Source organism: Xenia sp. Carnegie-2017, unplaced genomic scaffold, assembly GCF_021976095.1.
Source record: "Xenia sp. Carnegie-2017 unplaced genomic scaffold, XeniaSp_v1 HiC_scaffold_25, whole genome shotgun sequence".
Taxonomy (NCBI): domain Eukaryota; kingdom Metazoa; phylum Cnidaria; class Anthozoa; order Malacalcyonacea; family Xeniidae; genus Xenia; species Xenia sp. Carnegie-2017.
Genome location: NW_025813488.1, coordinates 4,124,838 through 4,150,180, shown reverse-complemented (window position 1 = coordinate 4,150,180; position 25,343 = coordinate 4,124,838). Strand labels below are relative to the sequence as shown.

The 25,343-nt window shown below is 32.9% G+C and overlaps 5 protein-coding genes and 2 long non-coding RNA genes across 12 annotated transcripts; 1 reads left to right on the top strand and 6 right to left on the bottom strand.

The window, feature by feature from the left end:
- Positions 1 to 1,203: 1,203 nt before the first annotated feature.
- On the bottom strand, positions 1,204 to 6,799 carry LOC124452552. Its single transcript, XM_047003107.1, has 13 exons — positions 6,756 to 6,799; positions 6,193 to 6,242; positions 5,419 to 5,478; positions 4,942 to 5,015; positions 4,514 to 4,649; positions 3,777 to 3,964; positions 3,528 to 3,656; positions 3,124 to 3,255; positions 2,758 to 3,057; positions 2,339 to 2,638; positions 2,072 to 2,176; positions 1,844 to 2,002; positions 1,204 to 1,671 (listed from the first exon to the last, which is right to left on the bottom strand). Exons 5-13 carry the CDS (start codon positions 4,615 to 4,617, stop codon positions 1,556 to 1,558), a joined length of 1,533 nt encoding a protein of 510 aa, XP_046859063.1. The 5' UTR covers positions 4,618 to 4,649; positions 4,942 to 5,015; positions 5,419 to 5,478; positions 6,193 to 6,242; positions 6,756 to 6,799; the 3' UTR covers positions 1,204 to 1,555.
- Positions 6,195 to 11,541, top strand: LOC124452553. Of its 6 annotated transcripts, none has more exons than XR_006950804.1 (13): positions 6,201 to 6,365; positions 6,635 to 6,786; positions 7,315 to 7,508; positions 7,575 to 7,709; positions 7,814 to 7,945; positions 8,201 to 8,227; positions 8,440 to 8,727; positions 8,805 to 8,954; positions 9,020 to 9,070; positions 9,434 to 9,604; positions 9,688 to 10,190; positions 10,655 to 10,744; positions 10,868 to 11,541. XR_006950804.1 is itself a non-coding variant. In XM_047003108.1 (10 exons), exons 2-10 carry the CDS (start codon positions 6,689 to 6,691, stop codon positions 9,541 to 9,543), a joined length of 1,185 nt encoding a protein of 394 aa, XP_046859064.1. In that variant the 5' UTR covers positions 6,201 to 6,365; positions 6,635 to 6,688; the 3' UTR covers positions 9,544 to 9,658. The 6 variants fall into 6 exon arrangements, 1 of the variants encoding a protein (XP_046859064.1); XR_006950801.1 differs by having other exon boundaries at positions 10,655 to 10,939; positions 11,015 to 11,541; XR_006950802.1 differs by having other exon boundaries at positions 6,195 to 6,267; positions 10,655 to 11,541.
- Positions 11,542 to 11,788: 247 nt separating this feature from the next.
- Positions 11,789 to 12,704, bottom strand: LOC124452554. Its single transcript, XR_006950805.1, has 5 exons — positions 12,663 to 12,704; positions 12,513 to 12,600; positions 12,355 to 12,441; positions 11,928 to 12,193; positions 11,789 to 11,835 (listed from the first exon to the last, which is right to left on the bottom strand). It is a non-coding gene; the product is annotated as an uncharacterized LOC124452554 (long non-coding RNA).
- A 62-nt stretch (positions 12,705 to 12,766) lies between these two features.
- LOC124453477 (protein aurora borealis-like) lies at positions 12,767 to 13,873 on the bottom strand. Its single transcript, XM_047004291.1, has 3 exons — positions 13,614 to 13,873; positions 12,905 to 12,946; positions 12,767 to 12,829 (listed from the first exon to the last, which is right to left on the bottom strand). Exons 1-3 carry the CDS (start codon positions 13,779 to 13,781, stop codon positions 12,767 to 12,769), a joined length of 273 nt encoding a protein of 90 aa, XP_046860247.1. The 5' UTR covers positions 13,782 to 13,873.
- A 663-nt stretch (positions 13,874 to 14,536) lies between these two features.
- Positions 14,537 to 17,041, bottom strand: LOC124452550 (3-ketoacyl-CoA thiolase, mitochondrial-like). The gene is given in 8 exon segments (XM_047003106.1): positions 14,537 to 14,968; positions 14,971 to 15,046; positions 15,482 to 15,682; positions 15,758 to 15,933; positions 16,035 to 16,182; positions 16,287 to 16,403; positions 16,480 to 16,608; positions 16,715 to 17,041. Coding segments are annotated over 8 exon segments (1,191 nt in total). The 5' UTR covers positions 16,898 to 17,041; the 3' UTR covers positions 14,537 to 14,807.
- A 552-nt stretch (positions 17,042 to 17,593) lies between these two features.
- Positions 17,594 to 18,250, bottom strand: LOC124453268. Its single transcript, XR_006951037.1, has 2 exons — positions 17,947 to 18,250; positions 17,594 to 17,861 (listed from the first exon to the last, which is right to left on the bottom strand). It is a non-coding gene; the product is annotated as an uncharacterized LOC124453268 (long non-coding RNA).
- Positions 18,251 to 20,522: 2,272 nt separating this feature from the next.
- LOC124453315 (zinc finger protein 574-like) lies at positions 20,523 to 22,997 on the bottom strand. Its single transcript, XM_047004108.1, has 2 exons — positions 22,158 to 22,997; positions 20,523 to 22,066 (listed from the first exon to the last, which is right to left on the bottom strand). The coding sequence occupies exons 1-2, from the start codon at positions 22,750 to 22,752 to the stop codon at positions 21,006 to 21,008; spliced, it is 1,656 nt and encodes a 551-aa protein (XP_046860064.1). The 5' UTR covers positions 22,753 to 22,997; the 3' UTR covers positions 20,523 to 21,005.
- Positions 22,998 to 25,343: the final 2,346 nt, after the last annotated feature.

Below are 25,343 nucleotides of genomic sequence, written 5' to 3'. Positions count from 1 at the left end.
GTAAAATACAAAGACTATAGTCTTTGACGTAAAAGTGTGTAAAAATGCAAAGACTATAGTCTTTTGCAAAAATGTGTAAAAAATGCAAAGACTATAGTCTTTTGCAAAAAAGTGTGTAAAATTGCAAAGACTATAGACTTTTGCATAAAAATGTGTAAAAATGCAAAGAATATAGTCTTTTGTGTAAAAGTGTGTGAAAATGCAGACTATAGTCTTTGATGTGAAAGTGATTTAGCTACCGTCGATGCAACTTTATCTATGTAGCTATATGTCCACACCAGGTAAAGATCATTGGCAAGCAGTAAAAAGAGTGTTTCGTTATATCAAAGGAACGATAGACTATGCTCTTTTGTTTCCACCAAATGGAAAAGATTTTGATTTGTATGATTGTTAAGACACTGATTGGGGTGATGATGTAGAAACAAGACGTTTTTCATGAGAGTATGTTTTTTAGATTTATAAACAGCGCGATAAGCTGGTGCATTAAAAGACGAACATCTTAATCAAGATCTACAACGAAAGCCGTATATATTGCTTTGAGTTCAGCTTCACAAGAGTCCATCTGGCTAAGAGGATTTCTGAATGATTTTTAATTGTTGAAACCTGTCCCTACAACTATTAATGACGATAATCAGGGTGTCATTTAACTGTACAAGAATCCTAAACTTCTTAATCGCACTAAACACATTGAATTATCCAATCACTTTATTAGAGCGAAACAGGAACACAATATGCGTAAAGTATTGTCCTACAGAATCAAAGATTTCAGACATTATGACTGAGCTGTTAGGCAAACCTACGTATGAACGTTTTAGAGATCTCATTCGTGTAAAACAAATTTAACTTAGGCCCGTTTACACTATACTAGATTGCTATCGTAGCAGGTTGAATATTCTTTGTATTAAAAGGCAGTAAAATTGTTCAACGTCAGAAAAACAATCAAAATGCGTGAATTATAGTCTTTTTGTGAAAAAAGGTGAAATTTTGTGAAAATGCATGATATTTGATCTTTTTGTGAAAAAACGTAAAAATTTGAGAAAATACATGAATTATGCATGTATCTACATTTTTGTCTACATTTATGTTTACCTTGTGTCTACCTTGTGTCTACCTTTATGTCTACCTTTATGAATACTTTTACCTTTATGTCTACCTTTATGTCTACCTTCATATCTACCTTTAGGTCTACATTGTCTCTACTTATTAAATAATCATGTAACGTCGTCTTTAATAAAAGATAAATATAATTATGTACAAAAAGTTTAAATTTTCAAACTAATGTTTAGGTCTTTAAGCTGAAGAAAATTAGCAATAAGCATCATAAATAAGAGTAAGAATATTTACAATTAAATTATATGGTCAAACTGTCAATGACATTAGCAACATAGTAATGTTTCGTGCTCAAAATAATCATTAGTTTCGCAAAGAATTCTAATTAAATGTGCATTCATCTTTTTTCTATTTTTTCGGAATTTTTATTTCACTCACAAAAACATTTGTCTTGGACAAAAACTGCGTCTGCTAAATCAAAAACGACGAAGAAGGCAAAGTCTTCTTAATGCATTTCCAAGTTACAGCTACTGATCTTTTCATTCTTTCTTAGCAAAGAGTTGATACCAGTTACGCTTGTGAAATATCCGCGATTCGTGGCCATTTTTAGAACAGGTTCTTCTACAAAAAATCATAACTTCTAATAACGTCTGATAACAAAACACTGTTTGTACTACTCCTATTGAGTAGATCCAGTGAACGCCAGACAGGCGTTTTTTTGGAACATTTAATTTATGTCTAAAAATACCGGTTAGTTAAATGCTATAAAATTGTAAATGTTAATAATTCTTACCTCGTTTAACGTGATGTTTTGATTTGAATATACAATATAATACAACGACAATCAACGTTACTACGACTCCAATGCTTAAGCCAATAACAATGGACAAGAAATTGACATTTGAATTCTTACAGCTTGTCTGAGCTTTGTGTTCCGGCGGTTTAATAGACTCTTTTGGAGAAAGAAAAAAAAATTATACATCGAAAAAAGAGATTAAAGTTTTGTTTATTTCGAGCCTACCTATTGTGGTTGTGTTCCTAGCAAACTCTCTCCGAAACTTTGTCGACATTGCCAAATTTTGTAAAGTTGTAATAACCAAGGTGTTTGTCGTCGTCAATGGCAAATCTACACACAACAAATTTGTAGAAAATCAACGCTTGCCTTAAGAGAAGTCGTTTGCCTACCCAAGCTGTTTTTTCACTATCGTTAATTCAGAAAATGATTTATTTAAAGAGTGCAGTTGAGAAACATAGAAAATTTCCAAAAAATGTGAAAATTTACAGTAACCTTTTGTTCGAAAAGATAATTTACTGGAGTAAGTCCCAGGACTTTCAACAGTCTGAGCTCTGATACAGACACTATACAAAGTATACGCCTTTAAGCCATACACAACTGCTGAATATTTGGTCGGTTCAACTAAAGTCACGTGACATCTCTCTTCCTCTTTCAAAGTCTTTTTACGAATGCAAATGTTGTAATATATCAATGGGCCATGGATGTCATTTGGTTTCTGCCATGAAATCATGACGGACGTCATGGTGATATTTGATATGGTAACATTTCGTGGAGTACTACTCACAGGAACACCTAAATGAAGAACGTTATATGTGTAGACACAGCGCTGAATCACCAAACATGGAGCAAAACAAAGAAAATGTAATGCATTTGTCAAGGTGAGCAATTTGGTAAACAAATCAAACATTTACCTTTTGTTCGACACAAAATGTTTTCGGAGAAATTTCCACGGATATGACTCGTAACAGCGCGCATACGAATAAAATAATCCGTTGATGGCTCGAGTTCGTCTAAAACGAATGAGTTGGCCAAACCTTCTACCATATGACATATTTCAGACGAATTTATTGCTCGACAACAGATGGAGTAATGAACAATAGTGTCATCATTGCCCAGTGGAGGTTGCCAGGATACATTAAAGCTCCATGACGTCAAATTTGTCACGTGAATATCCCGAGGTGCAATGATAGATGGAGCTTTTGTTTTACAGACTATGGAGGAATAAATGAATAATTTGTAAACTGTAAAAAACTATTAACTCAATATAATAATAAAACCTTCATTTCGTCCAAACGTTGAACATAAAGATAAAGAACACTCCTCCTCATCATGGCAAACATGAATGCGTAGAACTATAGTACACTGTTTCGAATAAGTATTTAATGAATCTTGTAAACCATTTGATGTGGCTGAAAAAGAACGATAAAATAAAACGATCTTTCAGAAATATTAAATTGAATTGCTTCACCCTGAATCATCACTTTGTAATTTAATTAACATATTTTATTTATTTATGAGAAGAAAATATCAATTTCCATTTTTTCTTAAAATCGGAAATGAATATTTAGTTTTACAACAGGAAGCAACTAAAAAACAAATTTTAAAACTATTCCATTTAATCACATTCTACTACATTGCAAGAATATACATTATAAAGCAATATGTTTAAATAGTGACTTACAGAAGAAGATGTAGTCTTCTCCAGCGTTGAAAGTAGGGTTATCAGAGACAGCTTGAAAATTATTAATCAGCAGAAATTTGTAGTCCACTTCATACGAAGTCTTATTACAAGAATAAATGAGCCGCGAATCTGAAATTCATTAGAAAGATAACATTAAATAGCGGCCTGTTCCTCTTGCCAAGGTATTAACTTCCAATAAAATACGTACGCAAGACAAAAATGACTTAATTATTTTGTAAATCAACTTACTTAAAGGATCGCAGATCTCGCTATAATCGAGTAACGTTGAATTAACTTTTCTCATGTATATGTTATAATGGACTTTGTGAAACGCTGTATCGACCAAAGTGTTAGTTATTCTTAAGTTGGGACAGAGAAAAACAACTTCATTGTACAATTTCACGGAAACAGCTTCAGACCAATGTTCTCTTTGAAGTCTGTAACGTAAACAAAATGTTTATTGCATAGCTTGGTAATTATATTTGCCTGTAAAAAAATGACAGGCAAATAATGGCTGGCACACCTTATTTTAAGTGATGAAATGCATGAACGAAAAAGCATAGATATTTGTGATCAAAACAGTCGTTGTCTTTACGACAAATAATATTAGTGAAATTTAACTAACAGGTCGATATCGAACTTTTATAACAATATCATTTGCGGACTTCTCGTCTCTGTTCCTTAACCAGATGTAAACACTCAAGCTTTAAGTTGTCATTTTAAAAATTTCACAGCGATAGTCATGACAGTCATAAAAACACATTTTTGCAACAGTGCATTATGTTAGCATCACAGTTGTCACAGTAAATGAACGTTTAATGATGAGAATGTTTTCGCGGAAACATCACTTTATCACACTTAAGTAATATACCAATGTGGCATACGAAGAATAACATAAAATTATTGAAAGGTAAATTTCTGATATCTTTAACTTATTCCTAAATTATATAATTGATCATTTTAAATCAACGTAATGTTCAACTTACGCTGGTGAACTGGGATGCCAAAATATTGTAGGTAATACCGTAGTTGAATGAACATCGACGAATGTTGTGCTCAAAATGAGCACTATTACCACATTTAAATCCATCAAAACAATCTTTACCGTTCTTCTTGCTTTTTCTTGTTCACATATAAATTGAGAAAAACAACAGTATTGAAGCGATGATGTAATAGCTAATTCTCATTCAAGGCCTTAAAAATTGCTGCAAATTTCCCACAACAATGATCGTAGTCAATGACGGACTTCCTAATCACATTTATATTGTTAATTAAACAAACATACCCGTTGCAATAATGGTAAAATTTTCATAAATTTAGTAAAAATTAGCTAAGTAAAGTTATGTAATTGTCAAAATCAGTTATAAACGATTCCCAAGTAAACGACTTAAAATAAAAACTTCGTTGACTTTACCTTCAACGTCGTCGTGATGAAATTGAATGACTCGATGAGAAAAATTATCTTTATCATTTCGTTGATATGACCATCTGGAAAGTAAAAATGTCATAAATATTAGTTGGTCAAGGAAATCATTAGCTAACACGTGTTTGGTATAGTTCCAAATTATTAACATAATAGAAGCAAGTTTGTGGATGTAGATCGTCCAGGTTAATTGAGTCCTTAGGAGTGTTGTTGTTGATGTTCACTTAAGTTTCGATAACCTTAACAGTTGTCAATTTCCTTTAAAAATAACGTTCATTTAGAAAATAGCATCCATGATTTCATTCAAGGAGGAATGTATTACTGCAAATTTCCTAATATCATAACATATTCTTTGAACACTATCTAATTATCTGAGTACAGGGAGGGACCCACTGGCAACGTCTACATTCGTCCCTTGATATTCAAAAGAGACAATAAGCTCTGAACAATCTTCGGTGAAAATTTTACCTGCAACACTGTGAGGAGTGACTTTTCAAAAGTTTTAGTCTATTGATTTCCAACCAATACCTAAAAATGAATGGAACAAATAATAAGTTAAATTTGAACGTAAAAAATTCAGTTTCTGATGAAAAAGTGCAAGAAAAACATCTTTCAAAATTTTACTTTTAAATATCATTCTTTTGTATTACATTTACATCATTATCATTATCAACTCTTTTGTATTATAAGGATACTGAAAAACATGATAAACTTTTGCTTCTTTGTTTTCGTTCACTCGATGTCACTTACAAAAACAAAACACTGATGGTTTAGCATTGACTAATGAAACGGTTAAACTGTGCTTGCCAGGTTTTCATTTGCTTTCAAAATTAAAACAATACACGTTTCTGGAAACAAAGTCTCTATTTGTCAATATTCATCATGATATTGAGAGAGAGTGTCTCGTATACATTATGTGGAGGGGATCATGGTATCATAGTTTTTAAAGGTTTTTAAAAAGATATGCGCAAACAGGGTGGATATGGAAAAATTTTAATAAAGTTTCAGAGCCTACCCCATTAAATGTATTTAATATTTTTCATTACTGCTTTCTTTTGAACAAAACACCAATGATGAAATGACGTGAAAATATTTTCATAATACAACTTTCAAAACAATACTTTATAACGTAATAATATAAGACAATAAACATTATTGGGCGTTTACCTATATTTGCAAGTCTAATACGTCAATATTAGAGAAGACAAATGAATAACTAAATAACAAAACCAATAGAGTCACCTTTTACACACATACCGGATACAGCAAAGTTTGTCACATAACGATACATCCTGGAACAATAACATCAGACATAAGGTAAGAAAAAGTTTGGGTTTTGGCAACACAATTACAGAGACTGACATTAACACTTTCATAAATGGTTTCCCGGTAATAGAAGCAACCAAGCACAAAATGTAAGTATTCTTTGTGATTTTATTTTCTAGTCGATTGATATAATTTCCATATAATTTATCAAACAAACAACGAAAAACAAAATCACATCGCCTTTCACATTACTATAGGACCATAATTACGCCTAAATTTGTAACTACACAAATCGTAAAACAAAACTTTTGCTCTTATTCTTCGAATATTTAACACAACATAACTTAAAGAGGAAGGATTCTGTTTACGTCGGCTTTTGTGTTCAGATGAAAGGTGATAAAAGTTCTTTTATTTCAAGCATTAAAGTTATTCAGAAGTTGAAGCTTCATCAAGAACTATTATAAACAAGAAAATGTACTACCTGTCATTCTTGGTTACTGTCATCAGTTTTATACAGTTGAAGAAAGCAGCTTATTTACCTTCGATAATTTGGGATAAAAGAAATCCAATGTAAGTGCACCGAAAGGCTAAAAGATAAATATTTAAAATTACAACAGTCTTTCATTCTCTTGTTTGGTGGAAGTTTAGGGCAGATACAGCTATTTAAGACAAATGAAATGAATGATAATGTATTGAGGAAACTACAAACATCTTCACATTATATTTAATGTTTGTATTTTCTTCTTTTCCTAATATTTATCACTTTGGGATTCAATGGTCAAAATATTTCTGATGAGTGAATTTTGCCGCAAGATTATCGCGGCAGAACACTTAGACATACACAGAATGTCATCAAAGCGGTAGACAAACTGCTAAAAACAGAAGTTCATCACGATTCTTTATATTTTTTAAAGTTCGTGATTTTTTTTCTTGAAAAAGACGTCTCCTGTAGATAAAATAGTTACCGTAAAGTGAGTACACTACATATAACACACGCAAAGCCAATATTAAAGAACCATACTGACTCTTATTAAGATAATAATAATAATCCCACGCATATATTGTCTCATATCACCATTTAACTTCTCGATTTCTCAGTCTGCAGAAACGATACTGGAATCAAGTTGTTAATCTTCAAATATTTGATGAGCTTACATTTATCTGCCCACATCGAGCAATAAATTTTCAAAGAAGGGAAGCACTGACTTCTTTGAATGAGCTTTACTACCGAATTTACGTAAAGCAAGTGCAGGCAGATATCAGGGATTACAGTGAAGCATGCGACTCTGGCGGTAAGCTTTAAATATCTTACATAGCATATCTATACAAGCATTCTTATAAAAAAATTTACCTTTTAGAAAACTCCACTGCAAAAATGATTCTTGATTGCCAAGATCCGGCCAAACTAACTTACGAAAGCATACAAATGAATATACGTCAATCTCATCCAGATTTACCAGTTTTTGAATATAAAAAACACTATATGTTTTATGGTATGTTTGAATACAAACAATTCAATTTCTTAAGTTTAGAAAAGGATGCATTTCTACCAGCACGAATATAAACATATTTATGAAACAAAAGTGGTTATTTCTAGCAACATCAAATGGAACACAACAATCGTTGGGAAATGAATCAAGAAATTGCACTATCGTATTTAGAATTTACTTTGATGATAAAAATAAACAATCAACTGTTCAATCATGTCCTTTGTATGAAAGACAAAATGGTAAGAATAAAATCAGTTCATTTTTTTTTAATTCCTTCACATGCAGAAATCCGTTGTTCATTTTTAAATGAATTATTAAATAACTGACATTTATAACTCCATTTCTTAGTAATTCTCAGAAGATCGTAATATTTACAACTTATTATTTTTTAATATTTACTTTTTACCAAAATGATAATTAACATTACAAGATATTGTTCAGTTTTACACATGTTCTTCGGCTTAAACAATATAAATCCTTGATTTTCATTTCAGTTTGTAACTATGCTGTAAAGACAACAGGTCCGGTAACGAATCTATATTTTTATACTAATCCTCTCAGTTATGATCAAGAATTAATGCAGGAAAAAAATCATTTCTGAATAATAAGATAACATTATACGTTCATGAATTAAGGTCCTGCTTATTGAAAGTAACCAAAAAGTGAATATTGATCTATCCACACAGTTCTCTCATACAATAAATATAAGTAACAAACCATGTTTTCATTTCAGAATGCAAAGTTTTGCCTCCTCCTGTTGACATAAAAGTACATTCTACAAGTGAAAAAACAATACAATTATCATGGACTAAACCACGTGGACAATTATGTGATATTGCCTTTTACACTGTGTGTTATCGAAGCAATGAATCCCTGCCCTGTAACGAAGTATCGGTATCAGGTGATCAGAACAGCGTTATTTTAAATGGATTGAAAACTGGCAAAACTTACTTCGTTAAAATGCGGGCTCATTCGACTAACGGTCGTGGGAACTACAGCAATGAAACAGAATTTGTTACTGGTACGTTTGATATTAAGAAGTCGACATTCTAAGTATCAAGAACCTCAAATACCATCTTTAATTTTTCTTTTGTCAAGGTCGTGCATTTGCAGCACATCAGAAAAGAGAATCTACAAAAATTGATAGTAAATCCATGGCAATAGGATTTGCAGCTGGTTTTGCCCTTTCTATAATTCTTGTCTTCATTGTGTGGATTATGGCAAGAATCCGAGAAAGAAGAAAACAATGTAATGTCTACGTGTCTTTTACATGATCATGTTGATATGAACGACTTATTATTGTTTCTTTACAGCTGAAGATCTCAATGATAATGCAAATTGCAATAATGTTCGTTGTAAAAAAGGTAAAATGTGAGAAAAGTTTAAAAATGATAGAACTATTTAACGCGGGACTTCAGCTCATAAAATCGATGTCAGTTGAGTTGAAAATCGCAGGCTTCTCTGAATGCTTTGGCTCATGACTAGCTTTGTTTTTAACTGGTAGTACTTTTTTATACCTTACCAAAAAATAATCAAAGCGTGACACTTGATTTCTTGACATCAGATAGTCACCATAGTTCAGAATAAATCCTACTTACCGGATGTACGCGTAAGAAAATCAAGTTGTGAAAAACTTATTAAGACCCAAGTCACGAGAAAAAATTTTGTTATTTCTACAAAACATACACAAGTGTTTAATATTTAAAAATTTCTTCCTGCATTTTCAGGTGATGTTACGTCGACAAATAACGATGTTGACACAGGATCTTGCGAAAGATGGAAGTTACCATCGTTGAGGGGCGAAGAGAATCTTCATCTCAGCGTTTCCGAGGCTTAACTCTCTCGGGGTAGGGTGGGGTGTAATTTTACTCCTGTAATGGCGAGGGGGAGGTATTTCTGTAAGTATTATTTATTCAGCCTCAAGAATAAAATGAAATTTTAAAAAATGTAAATTAAAAAGTAAACGACTCTTTTTTTGCAGAGTTTGTACATTGATCATGATAGAATTGCATCAAAAACATACGATTGGTCTGCTAAACTGTATAGAATTACCTAGGAAGGTTAAACTATTCATTAACGTTTATTTTGATGGCAACAATCAAATCCTACGCAAGAACAATAGCTATCTTCTTCACTAATGAGTGCAATTGCTAAATTAATTTACCTAACTATAAATCCTACCTCATACCTACATATCCTACCTCATACCTACATATCCTACTTCATGCCTACAATACCCTACCTTATCTATAGTAGTAACGAAGATATCGATGATTATAATTCTTAATATCATCAGATGAAGATCGTCTTAATCGTTGGTCCCTGGAATGTTGACGAGTGTTGGATGAAACTGAATCGATTGCTTGAAGATTGTTGAGATATTTATTACGATATTTTGCAGTATGCATCAAAGGCCAAGAAAATCTATCAAAAGATCATAAATATTTTAAAAGTTTTATAATAAGACATCTAAGATAAAGAAAGGTTAGTGTAGTTTTGTTTTACGTACGTACCGTTTTGAAAGATTTCGTCGTCCATTATGAATACTTAAGTAAACATCATCGTTTAAAAGACTAGAAAATTCTATAAGAAATAAGAAACGGTACGTGAATATGTACAAAAACTAAATGTTTTTCCTTTAATTCATTTTCACTTATTCAATCCATTATTACTTCTGTTAATCCATTGTAACTCCCTCAATTCATTATTATATTTTCAATTCTATATTCTTTAATTAATAATTATCCATAAATTAAGTGGATCATTACTCTAAACCATACAAGTCAATTTCACGCCAACGTTAACAATCCCTTATTAACCCTACCCGTATCTTTTAATAATCCCTCGTTAACCCTACGTACCTGTGTCTTTTATACATTTATCCATTTTCATCTGTTTCAGTCTATAATTACTATTCATAGAGTGTAGATAAGTCGTCTCCAATTTAGAATTTGCGAGAGAGTTTAATTGATGACCGTAGGAACCATATTCAATCATGTGATCGTTATTGTTCTTGTTGGTCTCGTCATTCACGACAGGTGTGGACATATACATAGGTTGCGAAAGAGAACATGCATTGCTCACGTGCATTTTGCTAAGATTTATGGGCTCTTGTAAGCAAGCTTTCAAATTCTTATCGAAATGTTTTTCATGATATTCAGACCATTTCATATGGTTTATGGAGTGAAGCTCTCGATTGTTTTCTCTCCAGTCAACCATGTTTTGTTTTAAAGGTAAGTCTTGTACCAGTTTATCTGCACGTTTAATGGCTGCACATGCTCTCTTGACTATATCTTCCTGTTCTTTAGGATACATATTCAGCAAAGAAAATCCCACTTGCTCTAAAGATTTGCCATCGTCACAATAACAGTTCTTTAGTTTACTTGATACATCAAGGCTATTTGTGTTGAAAAGTTTAGGCTCAAATGATTCAAGATAATTTTTTGTGGTATATCGTCTGGTAGAGGTCAACGGTTCACTATCACTAATTTCCATGACACTTGAACTCATGTCTACACTGGGGTTCTCCAGTTCCATACTCACATGACCTAGATCGGATATTTTCATTGGTCCGTCATCCTCATAGAGATCGTCTTTAACGTCATCACAACTTTGGTTGTGAACGTCAGCAGTCTTGATAGGTGAAACGTCAGGAGGTAAATGGGAATCAATATGAACATCAGAGGATTCAAGTACGTCACTGTTAAAGACATTGTCACAAGATAACCCATCAATGTTTAAAGACGACATGTCTACAAGTGAAACATAGATAAATGATAGACGACAATTTTTCCCATTATTCAAACAAAAGAAGTAGTATTTTTTTATCACCGTATATATGTTTGATTTCTTTGATGGGAGAGACAGCTGGACTTTTTGAAGTAGATTGGCTTGCGTTCGCATTCAAATGTGAATGAATCAAATGAGCTTTTTCGACGTTGTGACGAAGGTTCACCGGACTTGATGTCACCTAACCCAAAATAAAAATAAAACATTCCTTTATGGCTCGATAAAAAAAATAATGTTGTGAACTAAAGCAAATTGAAAACTTTAAACAATTTTTTTTATAAAAATTTTTTATCCTCTGCTTCTCACCAAAATCGAAGGACTGGGACTCTTAAGAATGGATCTACAATGGATTTTTTTGCGTTTGATCAATTATATATCCTCGCTTTTCGACTAGAAAAATTTTAAATTTATGAAATGGTGAAGAATTTCTACCTCATAGGAAGGCATCGTGGATGATCATGTGATCTGTGTGGAGAACTATGTTCATCGGGACTGAATAATTTACGACGTAATGACGAAACATTCATGTCACGTGAGCTCCCTTCGTCTTCCATGTAGGAATAAAATCCTGAATCTAAAATTACTTTTCAATGTAACACAATTCAACGTTTATTCACAATCTTTTAAAGTATTTTTCTCACCAACAATCTTACTCAAATCAAACAAGGGTGGAAATGTCAATGACGTTTGACAACCAGCTGAAAAACGAAGCAAATTATCATAAAATATACAAATTAAAAACATATTCAACACAATAACATGCTTAATCTTAGACTTTGGAATTAATATGTCCTCTTCTATAATTGATTAAAGAACAGTTGAATGGTATCAATCCATATAAAAACATTTTAAATCTTACCATGCACAATGTTCTTTTTCATCATGATATTCTTCGATGGTGAATAATTAGAGTTGTAACTTGCACAGTCCTCATCTCCACTTATATCTTCAAAAACAAAAACATGACAAATATGACATAAAATATTTTAAAATCAGCAAATATGATAAAATGCTTACATGCAGTAGAAGGAGGATGGGGAGAAAATGTCACATGTTTGATGTCTGGTGTCCATGGCGATGGTAAGATAGTCCCATGTGAAAAATACTACAAACAAAAAGACAAATGTTAGAAATAGTTTTTACATAATTTTGCATGCTCTTACATACCTCATTTATTTCCTTTTGTAGTCTCTCTTCATCTTCCACTCTAAATATATTAGAAACTGTTGACAAAATTGATGAAAACAGCAAAAACCTGTCAAATATCTGTACTAATACCTGTCACACATACTATTATAATCTTGATTAGGAAATTCATCAATGTCAGCAGGATCCTAGAAGTTATAATGGTGATACATAGGATAGTATTATTTTGTAAAGTCATTATTATGTATAATATCAAATCTTACCAGTTTTGACATTTGATCAATTGACCAGCGAAATTCTTTTTTCTACATAAAAATTGTTGTATATGCTTAATAACATTGTGTTTTTCAACATTATATTAATCTTAAAGATACATATTTTCAAAATTTCATTGTTAGAATAGATTACATAATGTAATTTTCACAGATGAAGGAATTTTTCTTCAACATAGTTCATACACGAATACAGACCTGTCAGGTGTTGCACATTAGCCATTTTTTGCAGCATATTTCATGCAGGCAAAGCAAGTATTCATACATTTTCATGCACAAAATTATGCTTTTAAACAGTCTAACACTATCCCTGGTATATAAATAAATTTATAAGGAGTTAATATTGACCTGACCTATGTTGAAGAGTGAAGATTTTATGGACCTTGTTGCAATTTTCTCTGCAACACTTTGGTAAATATATAAGCAAGAAAAATTAAAATGACTGCGTTTATTTGCAACGAAAATACATGAATAAAACAAGAAACATATTATTTAATAAGCATTTTTTACGTACCAAAAATTCAAACAATATTCACAAGTTAGTGGACGGAGGGTCATCTTCTCATTTTATGTCACTTATTTTGGTTTTAGTGTTGTTTTACAAACTTAACAAGTGTTTTTTTACGATATCAAAGTTAAATGGAAAAAATGTTCATGCAAAATAAAAAATATAAAAATCACATATTAGCTGCTAAAATACCTTTGGACTTCCAGGTGTGTTGGTTTCAACAAACATTGATGGACTGGCATTAAGAGCTGGTAAGTTTAATTTACTCTCTACTCCACTGTCAAACGGATTTTTTGTTGAATTAAAGCTTGAAATAGAAGAGTATTCACCTATGGTGCTACCTAGAGTTGGATATGACATATTTCAATAACTAAGACAAAAAAAATAAATAAAATAGCAATATCCTCGCCAGCAGATGTACGAAGGTATAATTTTTTGAATAGACCGCTTTCAAGCTTGTAACAACAATAATGTAATAAGAAATTGTGTATGGATCAGAAAAGATTCTTGAAATAAGGGATTTTTAGGAATAGAGTGCTCATTATTCATCCATTTCAAAGAAATAAAACCTGTTTTGTTTCAATGACTTAAGTATTTCGAGATGGAAAAACACTTTCGTAATGACCAATATTTAAAAAGCTATTTATGATCAGCTAAATTCTCACAACAAGGTTTTACCTTCTCCTTCCATTTTGGAAAATTCAACTTGTAATTCCAAAATGGCGGACAATACCGTGAGCGCTAAGTCAACAAGAGAGACTATAGAAGGTAGTTTTTTTGCTTTTCAACAATTATATCTAATTTGTTCTCGCAAATTTTATAGCAGTATAATTAATCATGTAGTTTTTAGAAACAACTGGGGTTGTATTGTGTAAGAGTTAACGTATTTTATCATCTTCAATTCTTCATCAAGACATCAAGTATTAAAAACTTTTTAGTTTTAATGGAAATGAGCAATCTACTAAATACAGGACTTGATTCTGAGACCCTTGTACTATGTGTGAAGCTGTGTGAGGCGGGAGTGAATCCGGAAGCTTTAGCTTCAGTTATTAAGGAACTTCGACGTGAGTCTTTGACGATAAAGGTTAGCCTGAGCCACAGCCACTAGTCGTCAGTTTTTTTATGAAATTGATAAACTTTAATAACAATTAATCAGCACTAACAATTATTATTTAGGCACGTGAAGCAAGCAAGTAAATTGTTGGTGGAATTTTAAAGTTTCTTGTAAATATTTATTGTTTAAGAACTGTTTAAAAAAACAAAAATGCTGGACCGTAATTGACTATAGCCCATACATATGAATAAAAAGGCAAATATTTTTCATATAGATTAAAAAATATTTTTCATGTCAACATTAAACATAGAACAACTGAAACCCCCATCTGTTTATTGTATGTTTTCAATAACCAAAGCCATCCCCTGACCACCACCTATACATGCTGACCCTATAGCAAATTTACCACCAGTGCGTCTAAGCTCATGGACTAGATGACCCATGATTCTTGCACCAGATGTTGCCAAAGGATGGCCAAGTGCAATTGCACCCCATTGACGTTTGTTTTCTCATGGTTCAAATTTAATTCTTTCATTACTGCCAAAATTTGTGCAGCAAATGCTTCATTCACCTGTTGATGGAAAAAAGTACAGAATTTGTTGTTAATAGAGTCCTTTGTCAACTGTGCTAAACATATAGGCAGTGTGCGAATTAGTTCAGAAAAAACAATGTGCAATTTTTTTGACAAGCATGTTTCTTTATAGGCATAATCAAATCGAAATTACGTTAATTATTATATACTGCTAATTGCTAAATTAATATTTTCAAAGGTGAACAAATTCATATGATTTACGACAGTGTTTTTCATTAAAACCGCTATTTTTGCACATCGTTTGAAAAAGTGATGTGCAATTGTTTTCATTTTAGCTAAAACAATGTGCAAATGGCACATTGCACACCGTTAATTCGCACATTGCATATAGGACTGGAGATACACCCTAGAACACTTGATGGATTTCTATTGCTTGCAATGTTTGTATTAATTGTATAAGTATGAACAACAGACCTCAATTAAATCCATGTCATCTAGTGTTTTGCCTGCCTTTGTCAAAGCTCCCTTCATTGAAGGCACTGGACCGATCCCCATGATTGATGGCTCAACACCAGATACACAGTAAGAAATTAAACGAGCTAATGGTTTAAGACCTTGTTCCTTCACTGCCTTCTCACTGGCTAATACCAATGATGCAGCTCCATCACAAATACCCTACGTAAAGTGAAATGATAAATGAGAATCTAAAAAAGACAAAGTTTGTTGTAAAATTATTAAATACTTTCATACCGATGCATTACCAGCTGTAACAGTTCCATCTTTCTTAAAAACAGGAGGTAATTTTCCTAAACTTGTCATATCTGTTCCTACACGAGGGTGTTCATCAACACCAAAGTCCTCTTCACCTTTGCGACCTTTCACTTTTATTGATGCAATTTCTGCCTCAAACACACCTGATTGCTGAGCTGCAAAGTCATAATTGAAAACATATCCTTTTTACATATCATCAAACCAAAGAAATACAGGTCAATGAAATACCAAAACATTTATCAACATTTTAATTTACCATTAGTCCATCTTGTCTGTGATTCAAGAGCATACCGATCACAATCTTCACGAGATATTTTATACATTTCAGCAAGGTTCTCGGCTGTTACAGCCATAGGAAAATTGCAGTAACTGTCTGTAAGACCTGCCCACAAAGTATCCTCTAACTTAAGAAGAGAAATGTTTTTTGCTCCATTATAATTAAAGAGAAAACAACAAAAGATGAATTACAACAACACAAAAAATACAATATAAAACAAACAAAAATTACTTTGAGTTCAGAGCCAAATTTTGGTCCCCATCTTATGTCCCTGACAGCAAATGGTGCTTGACTCATATTTTCTGTTCCTCCAGCAAGAACTATATCACTTTCTCCAAGAACAATTTGCTTCATCATAAAAAGTTAACAGGTCAGCAAAAATTTTGAGCTAGTGCAATACTAATTGATGCCACTAATTTTCAACCTGGGCAGCAGTCACAATTGCTTGAAATCCTGAGCCACACAAACGATTGACAGAAAGGGCGGTTGACGCAATAGGTACTTGCGAGTGAAGGCCAACATGTCTTGCTAAGTAGATAGCATCAGTCGAAGACTAACAAATAATGAAAGAATATTTTGAATAAATTCGAAGATGTGTTTTACGGAAATTTATTTATGACAATGCAACTCCTTAAATAACAAGGTTTCTGATTTCTTACCAGAATAACATTACCAAAAATCACTGAATCGACCGTTGCAGGATCCACAGCTCCGCTTTCTAGTGCAGCTTTCGAACTGTGAACACCCAGCATAGTGGCTTTTATATCACGTAGTTTACCTCCAAACGACCCAAAGGGAGTCCTTTTAGCAGCCACAATAAACACTGGTCTCGTCAAAGCCATATTTTGATAAATTTGTTCAAGTAATAAAGTAACATGCAAGGATTTGATGTGTGAAGATGTGAATGTTGTTACTTTATCAGAGACGTTACTTTTAAAAGTGAACTTTGACCTCGAGTACACATTGAGCCCACTGTATTTTGACGTCCTTCGTGATGACGTGTCTTGCGATATGTGAGATATGTTCATATATTCATCAAATAATGTAGAGTAGATAGATCATAGAAGTCACTCACAATGAAGCACACGCTGGTGATAATAATATATCTACTTTGCAAACGCAAAATAGGTTCTTTTCAAAAGTTCGGCTTTCTCTATTACATCGATCACCCAACAATTATCACAATCAAAAGACGTTCTGCGCATTCTCAACAACATGAATGAATTCTCTACGTAATTTATGTTTTTACAGGTGCAAAGGTGCAAACCCATGTGCCAATCAGCAAACCTGGACATGTCACATTATCGAAATTGTTGGTGACCATTTTTAAAACAACAGCAGTTGTGTGAACAACAAGGCTTATCATAACTAACTCATATTCATTGAACCGACATCAAAATATTTTCAACACTGGGAAGGGAAAGAATTTAAAAAAGAAATGACATTGCATTGTGTTAATCAACGGTAGAAAAAAAAACATTCAAAAATACCAATTATCACAAATCTTTAGAGAAAACATTTTTTCGTGCCAAACAAACTAAAAACAAGAAGAAATTCTTTTTTATTCTTTCTATATATGATAAATTCACCTTGCAATTAACACTGGCCACGACGATAAACTTATCTGAAACTATACACTGCTAGAAGCAGGCTCGCTGTGTATCTTGGTAAGTGGTATGGCCATTCTGTGCTCCAAATTGGGTGAAGATCTGTGCAATTGTGTTTGAGCAAACTCTCCCGACTGAGAGTTGAGAGGAATATCGTGAAAGTCAGGGTTTGAGCCATCAAACACTTCAATTTCACCATCTGTTCAAGAGGATAAGTAATACATCAAGCGTAAAAACAGTAAAAATATTTCACATATTATTAACATAAAAGCTTTTTATCGTACTTTGAGCAGGATTTTCAGATTGCTTTCTTTTTCGATAATTCCAATAATCCCAAGAGAGACCAATGCTCACCAAAACAGCAATAGTTCCGAGGAAATAGTAACTTATGAACAACAGATTGTCATTATCCAAAGCAGTTTGAACATTTTTCGTGTTGGTGTTTTCTGTGAACTTAATCATGGACAGTTTAAAGTTTTTCCTAGCCTATAAAAACATATTATACTTTAGTATGTAGCTAAAAGCTTTAATTACGGTATAGAATTTCAAAGCAAAAATAAATCAATGAAACCAGTAAATCAATCCTTTGTTTTTATCATTTCACTATCGTGATTGTTACAAAGTCATTAGTGGAAGCAAATAACATACAATTTTACTATACCACAACCAATTTGACATAATTACTGCATGCAATAAAAGCTTTACAAATACCCGTTTTTCTTGAGAATATATTTCCTCTCGCATACAGTGAAGAAAGCGATCTTCTACGTTTGTGAGATTCTTAGCGTTCGCAGCCATTGCCACTCCGATTTGAAAGGGAAATCTGACGGCATTTGTCAGAACAAACGAATCACTTACAAAATCCTTGTACCTCCAATCTTTCACAAAAAGGAGAAAGTCCAAATAATCAGGAAATACCAATCGATCCACATCCTTGTGTTGTGTGGCAGCAGAAAGCCAGTTAAACGTCGTGTTATAATCTAAACAAGACAAAGAAAAGCTTATGGATTTACATATATTATTAAAATTTATTTCATGAACATGCAAATGTTTGGAAAAAAAATGGAAAAGTTTGCAAAGAATTCATTTTCCTTACGTGCAAAGGTGCTCTGCCTTCTGTTTATGTACAAAAATTGAACAAAAATACAGTTTGGTTAAATGTAAAGCTTACTTTTCAAAGTTGCTCCAAGATTCAACTCTACTTCGATGAAATGTTTGCTGTTCAAAACGCCGATCTGCATGGAATTAAAAAAAAAAGGGCTGAGTATATAACAAAGCAAACTAACGTTCATTTCACAAAACATAAAAACTTTATATTACTCGTTTTCCCAACGTTATACTGTGATCTTCTTCTGCTTGACTGATGGCCAAAATTGTCGTAGCATTGGCCGTGAACAAAGCAAGAAATACTGTCGACATCATTATCCAAAGAATCGCCAAGATTCGAGCAACAATACCTTTTGGAGCTTTATCTCCATAACTTATAAATGAATAAAAAACTTTAATATAAAATAAAGTTGAAATGTCTCGAATTTTACAATACCTGGAATCTTGGGTAAAGGGCTATGTGCATTTTAAAAACTTACCCCACTGTTGTCATCGTCACAATACTCCACCAAAAGCCTTCAAACATACCAATGTAAAATGGATTGGGAAACTCGTTTGGATTATAATGATGATCCTATAAACATATAATAAAGGATTTAGATGCGATATACAAAATTTGTGTTCCTGAAAGTAAAGATAGCTTCATTCTACTCAATATTACTTGAGCTCTTGCAAGAAAATATTATATTTTGATAACTCACAGTCACCCACGCCAAAATACCAATGATCCATGCAAATGTGATCAAGAACATTAAGATGGCCGAGGATTTTACAATGATTTCACCAACAAAAACACGCTCTTTTGGAGGAGGTTTTACCATAATAATGGCATGACCAGAGGTCTTCGAGAGCCGAAGAAACGGTGTAGTGCCGTCGTATACGTCCGTGGTAACCTCATCGGCAAACTCTGGATAGTAAAGCTTAACAATGCCTTGGCTGTGAAAACTTTTATCCCCTCCTTTAACCTTTGTAACTATTTCTTGAATGCTCTCCTTCGTGTGACTCAATGGAAGAAATTGTATAATTGCTCCGGGACAACACAATTTCAAAGCACCTTTTATCGTATCGTACAATAAGCCAGAAGTTGTCGTGGAGGTTTGCTCAAAGTAAAAATCGAAATACGACTTAAAATGAAATTCCACTCTTGTCAATAAACTGCAAGCTTCTCCCATTTGTCCAAAGCTTGATGGCAAACAGCCAACGAAAAGTAAAAGGCACACAAATACACGATGATTTGATTTTCCAATCATTATTCAGTAACGTTGAGCTATTTTTATTAAAAAACTGCAGGGTTTAGTTCGCCACCATTTTTTCTTGTGATAAAATCCAAACAAAATTTTATGTTTTGCTGACGTTTTTCAAAATCGCAAAAACGGTCGATATGACGTAAGTCAATCATCGTTGTACAAGTTGCACAACGGTTATCTGCACCGACCTTTTTTGCCAGCAACGTTATCAACTGTCAAACTATAATCCTGTGAGATTGCATGCATTTAAAAAGAATACGTATATCCTCACATCATAAGTCCTTTTAAATGATTCGATCTCCATGCTTTGTGCTTTGATCACCGTGTACAAACATTGTTACAAAAAATAAAAAACAAAAATGTTTCGTAATGATAAGAATTGAATGGCAACTTGCATACTAGTTGTCAAACTGATCAGTTTTGCACAATCGTGCAATTCGATTGTATGATGAAGAGACATGATATTACTAATGATGCTCAATACGTTTTTCATGTTAGCGCGTAAATGATTTTAAACAACAGAATTATTCATTATTTATTTTCATCTAGATAATTTAGCCATACAATAATGACTCATACTAGCTTCGATTGCTCAGTTTGTAGAGTAAAATATCTAACCAACGGGTCATGCTGCACACTATTGCTCAGTAAAAACAACACGACAATGGTGGGTTTTTTATTTTACAATACAAACCTTACACACGGTTAATGAGTCAATAATGTTACTAATATCACTGAAGACAATAATTGAATGAATAACAGTTCAGTGCCATAATACTTCAGTGCAAATATTGCCTAAAAAATAAAATCCTCTATATAGACCTAAGTGAAAGAATCTCTTCGAATTAAAAGAGAAATAACAAATATTCATATCTGTACAAAATACGCATTCAGCAAAATCTCATTTCATCGCAAAGGAACACAAACCAAAGATCCACATAAAAATGCAGAAATCATGACAAAAATTTACTTGTGAATTCTTTGATGAATCAAAAAATCAAGTAACATGGTAAAAACAGCTTCGCATTTATTGCATTGATATTGTGAAAATTTTTGTTCTTCGATAGAAACTGGGATTTAGATTGTTTGAAAAGAGTTATGCCATCATCTTCTTTAATGCTTGATGACAAACCATTAAAATTTTCTAGTGTTTCCTCACATGTGCCTTTGCCTTGTTTTTCTTGTTCAATTTCACAATCAACAGGATCCTTGTGCTTTTGCTTATTCCAGAAAAAATTTGTTTGATCAATGGGAGTCTTTGATGATAGACTTTTCAAGCCTTCATTGATTTTTCCAATATCTTTCTCATGTGGTTTGCGTTCATTTAATTGTTTCTCGTCGAGAAAATCGTGCCTTCTGTCTTTATAAAATGTGACATCTACATTTTGATTTTCTAAAATTTCATCTTTCATTCCAAAACAGTTTTGCTTCCTGTCAAAATATTCAAATTCAAGCATAGTCGTATCACCTTCAACAGAACAAACGGTTGGTTTTATTTGGCCCAAACATTTTTCATTATTCCGTTCTACATTTTCACAATTTTTATTATTTTTTTTGTTTTTCGATGCGGTTTTTATGGTGGCAATACCTTTGATTGATTGACAACTGTTTATTGGGCTCTTCTTTTTCCTTGTCACACCCAAATGCTGCTCTTTAACATGTCTACTTCTAGAGCCGCGATGTTTAAAAGTCAATCCGCAAATACTACAAGAAAAATTCACTTCACTTTGGTCTCCACAAATATGTCCATTTAATCGAACTGCACTTGTAAATGATTTGTTACATCCATTACAAGGGTAAAGTTTCCTCGGCTTCTTCGACTCTTCACAAGATGTTTGTTTCAATGTTTTCTCAAGTACTCCGTCGTTTTTTGCAGTAACCGTATCATTACTCGTCTCTTCTTCAAACACACGTATTATGTTGAATTTTACACCAGCATAACCATCATGTTGAGTCTTATTTTCGTTCAATTCATCCTCAACTTCCGTAGTCTTCACTATCTTGACGTCATCACGTTCATTGCCAACTCCAACATCTTCGTTCTTATCAGCTACAAAACAAACAGTGTTTTTTTCATTAGCAACAATATTTAACATTTTATCATCGTCATGCAGTAATACATCAAGATTCTTTATTCTTACCATCGAGATTTTTGCTATCTGGGATTAATTTAAGAATTTCATCTTTCTCGACTGTGACATGTGAAATGCGACTTGCATGCTCTAAATTGGTAGAAATACATTTTTCGGGAAATCGTTCTTTGTTTTTGAAAGCCAACAGTTTCAACTCTCTAGATAAATGCTTGTCGAATAAAGGCCACGAATTTTCTTTAACATTTCCATCGTAGTCTTTGGCTTTATCATTACAAAGCAAAGAGTCAATCACGACATGTTTCTTATCATTTTCTGCCGAAAGTTTGGGGCTCAATCCTTCTTGTTGACCACAACCATTAAAAAGTTCATTTTCCTTCACCCTTTCACACATTAAACTATTCATTTCGCGAAGGATTTCATTCGCTAAAGCTCTGTTTGCTTTCTTGCGTCCAAGACCGTAGTGCTGTTCTTTAATATGACGTACCAACGATCCCTTGTACTTAAAATCTTTAAAACACAGCTTACAAACGAATGATCTTTCATCACTGTGAACAATCCAGTGTTTACGTAATTCATGTTTTTTATTGAAAACTTTCCCACATACCTGACACGAATGTCGTTTTTTTCTGCTTTTCTTTGACATAAATGGGATAAGTCTTGTGACGTCAATACGCAATCAGATACGCATGGTTTGGTGTCAACTTTGTAAACAGCAGATCCAATAGAATCGCCGCTAGACATCGCAAATTCTTGCTTACACTCTTCCGAAGTATTTATGGTTAAACAATCATGATTATCACCTAAAATAACGTTTTCGTTGAATTCTTTATCTTTTGAAGTCAGCATATTTACTGATATTTTCGAATCTCTACTATATTTAATGTCGTCAAAATCTTCTTCGATAGATTTGCTAACAAATGTTTCATTCTTCCTTAAATCTTCACTTTTACAGATGCTATCAAAATCCCTCATTTCATTTGAAAGAGAGGGATTTAGCACAGTTTGTCGTGGTATTGTTTTACAGCAATTTTCCACATCTCTTGTTTCTATTAAGTGTTTAGAACTATCATGCGCAAAAGCGTTTGTTAATTGTATTTCTTCAATGTTACAACGATGTCCAAATATCCTCTCTCGATAATGAAAGTCTGTTGTATTTTCAGCAATTCTATTCCAGGCAGATCTCTTTCTTCCACTGTCATAATGCTGTGCTTTCCAGTGTCGAAAAACGCTACAGTCAACTGAATCATTTATACATTTCACGTGAACAAAACCATTATCATCGTTTGAAGTAATGGGAAAATCATACTCCGATACTGGGTCGATTTTGTGACAGTTGTTATTTACAGGAGAAAGAAACATTTCTTCTTCACCTTCCAAGTTTGAACAACTGTCTAAATCAAAATTGCTACATGATGCGACTAAAGCATCGTTACTCGAACTTAAACAATTTCCTTCAATGTTTGGTGATTGACTTCTGTTGCAATTAAATCCAGAATCCGTAGTAGAAGGTAGGTTGTTTGAACTACTGATATATTCTTTTTGTCTTTCTAACGTTATCAAAGGTGCATCTACAAGATTAGAATTGACTTGCTGATATAAATTACACATTTCGTCTGGAAAATTGTGTACATCTGAACTAGGCAACCATCGCTGCTCCTCAACCATAGTTGGTCTCACGTCGTTTTCATTATCAACATAAAACATTTCCTTCAAATTTTCCTGTGGTAGATTCGGAACAAAATTTTGTGACTTCCTTCCTTGGCCAAAATGTTGTTCTTTTATGTGACGGGAAAGTGAACTTTGGTATTTGAATTCTTGACAGCAAAAGCAACACGCGAAGGGCCATTCGTCTTCGTGACTACGTTGATGTTTTGTAAGAGCAGATCGTTTAGAAAACACTTTTCCACATTGATAACACTGGTTATTTTCAACGTGAGTTTTTAAAAGTGATTCAGAAATACTAGCAGATATATTTTCAATTGAAGTTTCACTTTCCTTCTTAGCGATGTAAACTGATTCACTAAAGTCTCTCCCAGGAGTCTTTTCGTTGATTTGTTTTTCGTGTATAGCTGAAGTTGTGTCTGCAAGAAAATTACGATTTTTTCTTCAATGCGTTGAACAAGTTTACCAGAAGATAACATTTGAGTGTTTTGCGAAATAAAACGACGTTTTGCAAACTCTATTTATTTTATTAGAAATATTAAAATCATTACCTAAAAATACATTATTTCTTTGAAATAAATCAAATTACATACCTAATTTCGAAGTCAGTCTGTCTTTTTCAAGTTTAGAAAAACAGTTTTCCTTTGGACTTTCATAAGTGACATTCATTGACTCGGGAGTTTTAAATTCAGATTCGCCAAGGTCATTACAGTTCATCAAGGTCAATGCAGTAACTCTGTTCATCTTTATAAAATCATCGTCATTAAAGTTGTTTATTTCTCTGCCAACAATTTTGTGAGTATTTTCAAGGTTAGAAGTAGAATCTGACAGTTTTTCATTTAAGTTGTCATTTTGTTTGAATGATTCCCATGAGCTGGAAGATTTTTACATCTTTTTTTGGTAACGTGTCTTATCAATGAGCTGTAATGCTTGAATTCAAACTGACTGAAATTACAAATTAATCGATTCTGAAACTTGTGCATTGTGTGAATGAGTTAAAAAAAAACGATGAGCAATTTTTTTTTGACAAAAATGTTTCTTTGGAGACATAATCAAATTGATATTAGGCTTATTATTATACAGCGCCAATTGCTTTGACTTAATATTTAGAGCTTATTTTTCTCACGTTAGGCTTATTTAAAATCGAAATTCCTTTTGGTCTACTTTTCAAATTTGGCTTATTTAGGTTTTTATTGTCTTCTTTTAAAAATCAAAATGAAACTGTTTCCTGATTTTATCAAAGATACTCAAAATAGCTATGATTCCAAAAACAGTACTATTTCTGTTTTTAAACACAACTATTTCTGTTTCAAATATAGCTCCTGTTTTCAAAAAAATATTTTATTGCAATCTTCTTGCAATTATTCACAATTAATTTCTTACCATTGAATGAGCAGGTCAAAATCCAGCACATACTAAGTTCTTTCTAAGTGTTTTTACATTTAATCAAGTGTCCATCTCTCTAAAATCAAAGTTATTCATGTGAAAAACTATCATTGTCATGAAAGTATTACTGGCATACATTCTTTTATAGATGACAAGCCTTTTAAATGTTTTGCTGGAAGGCAAATG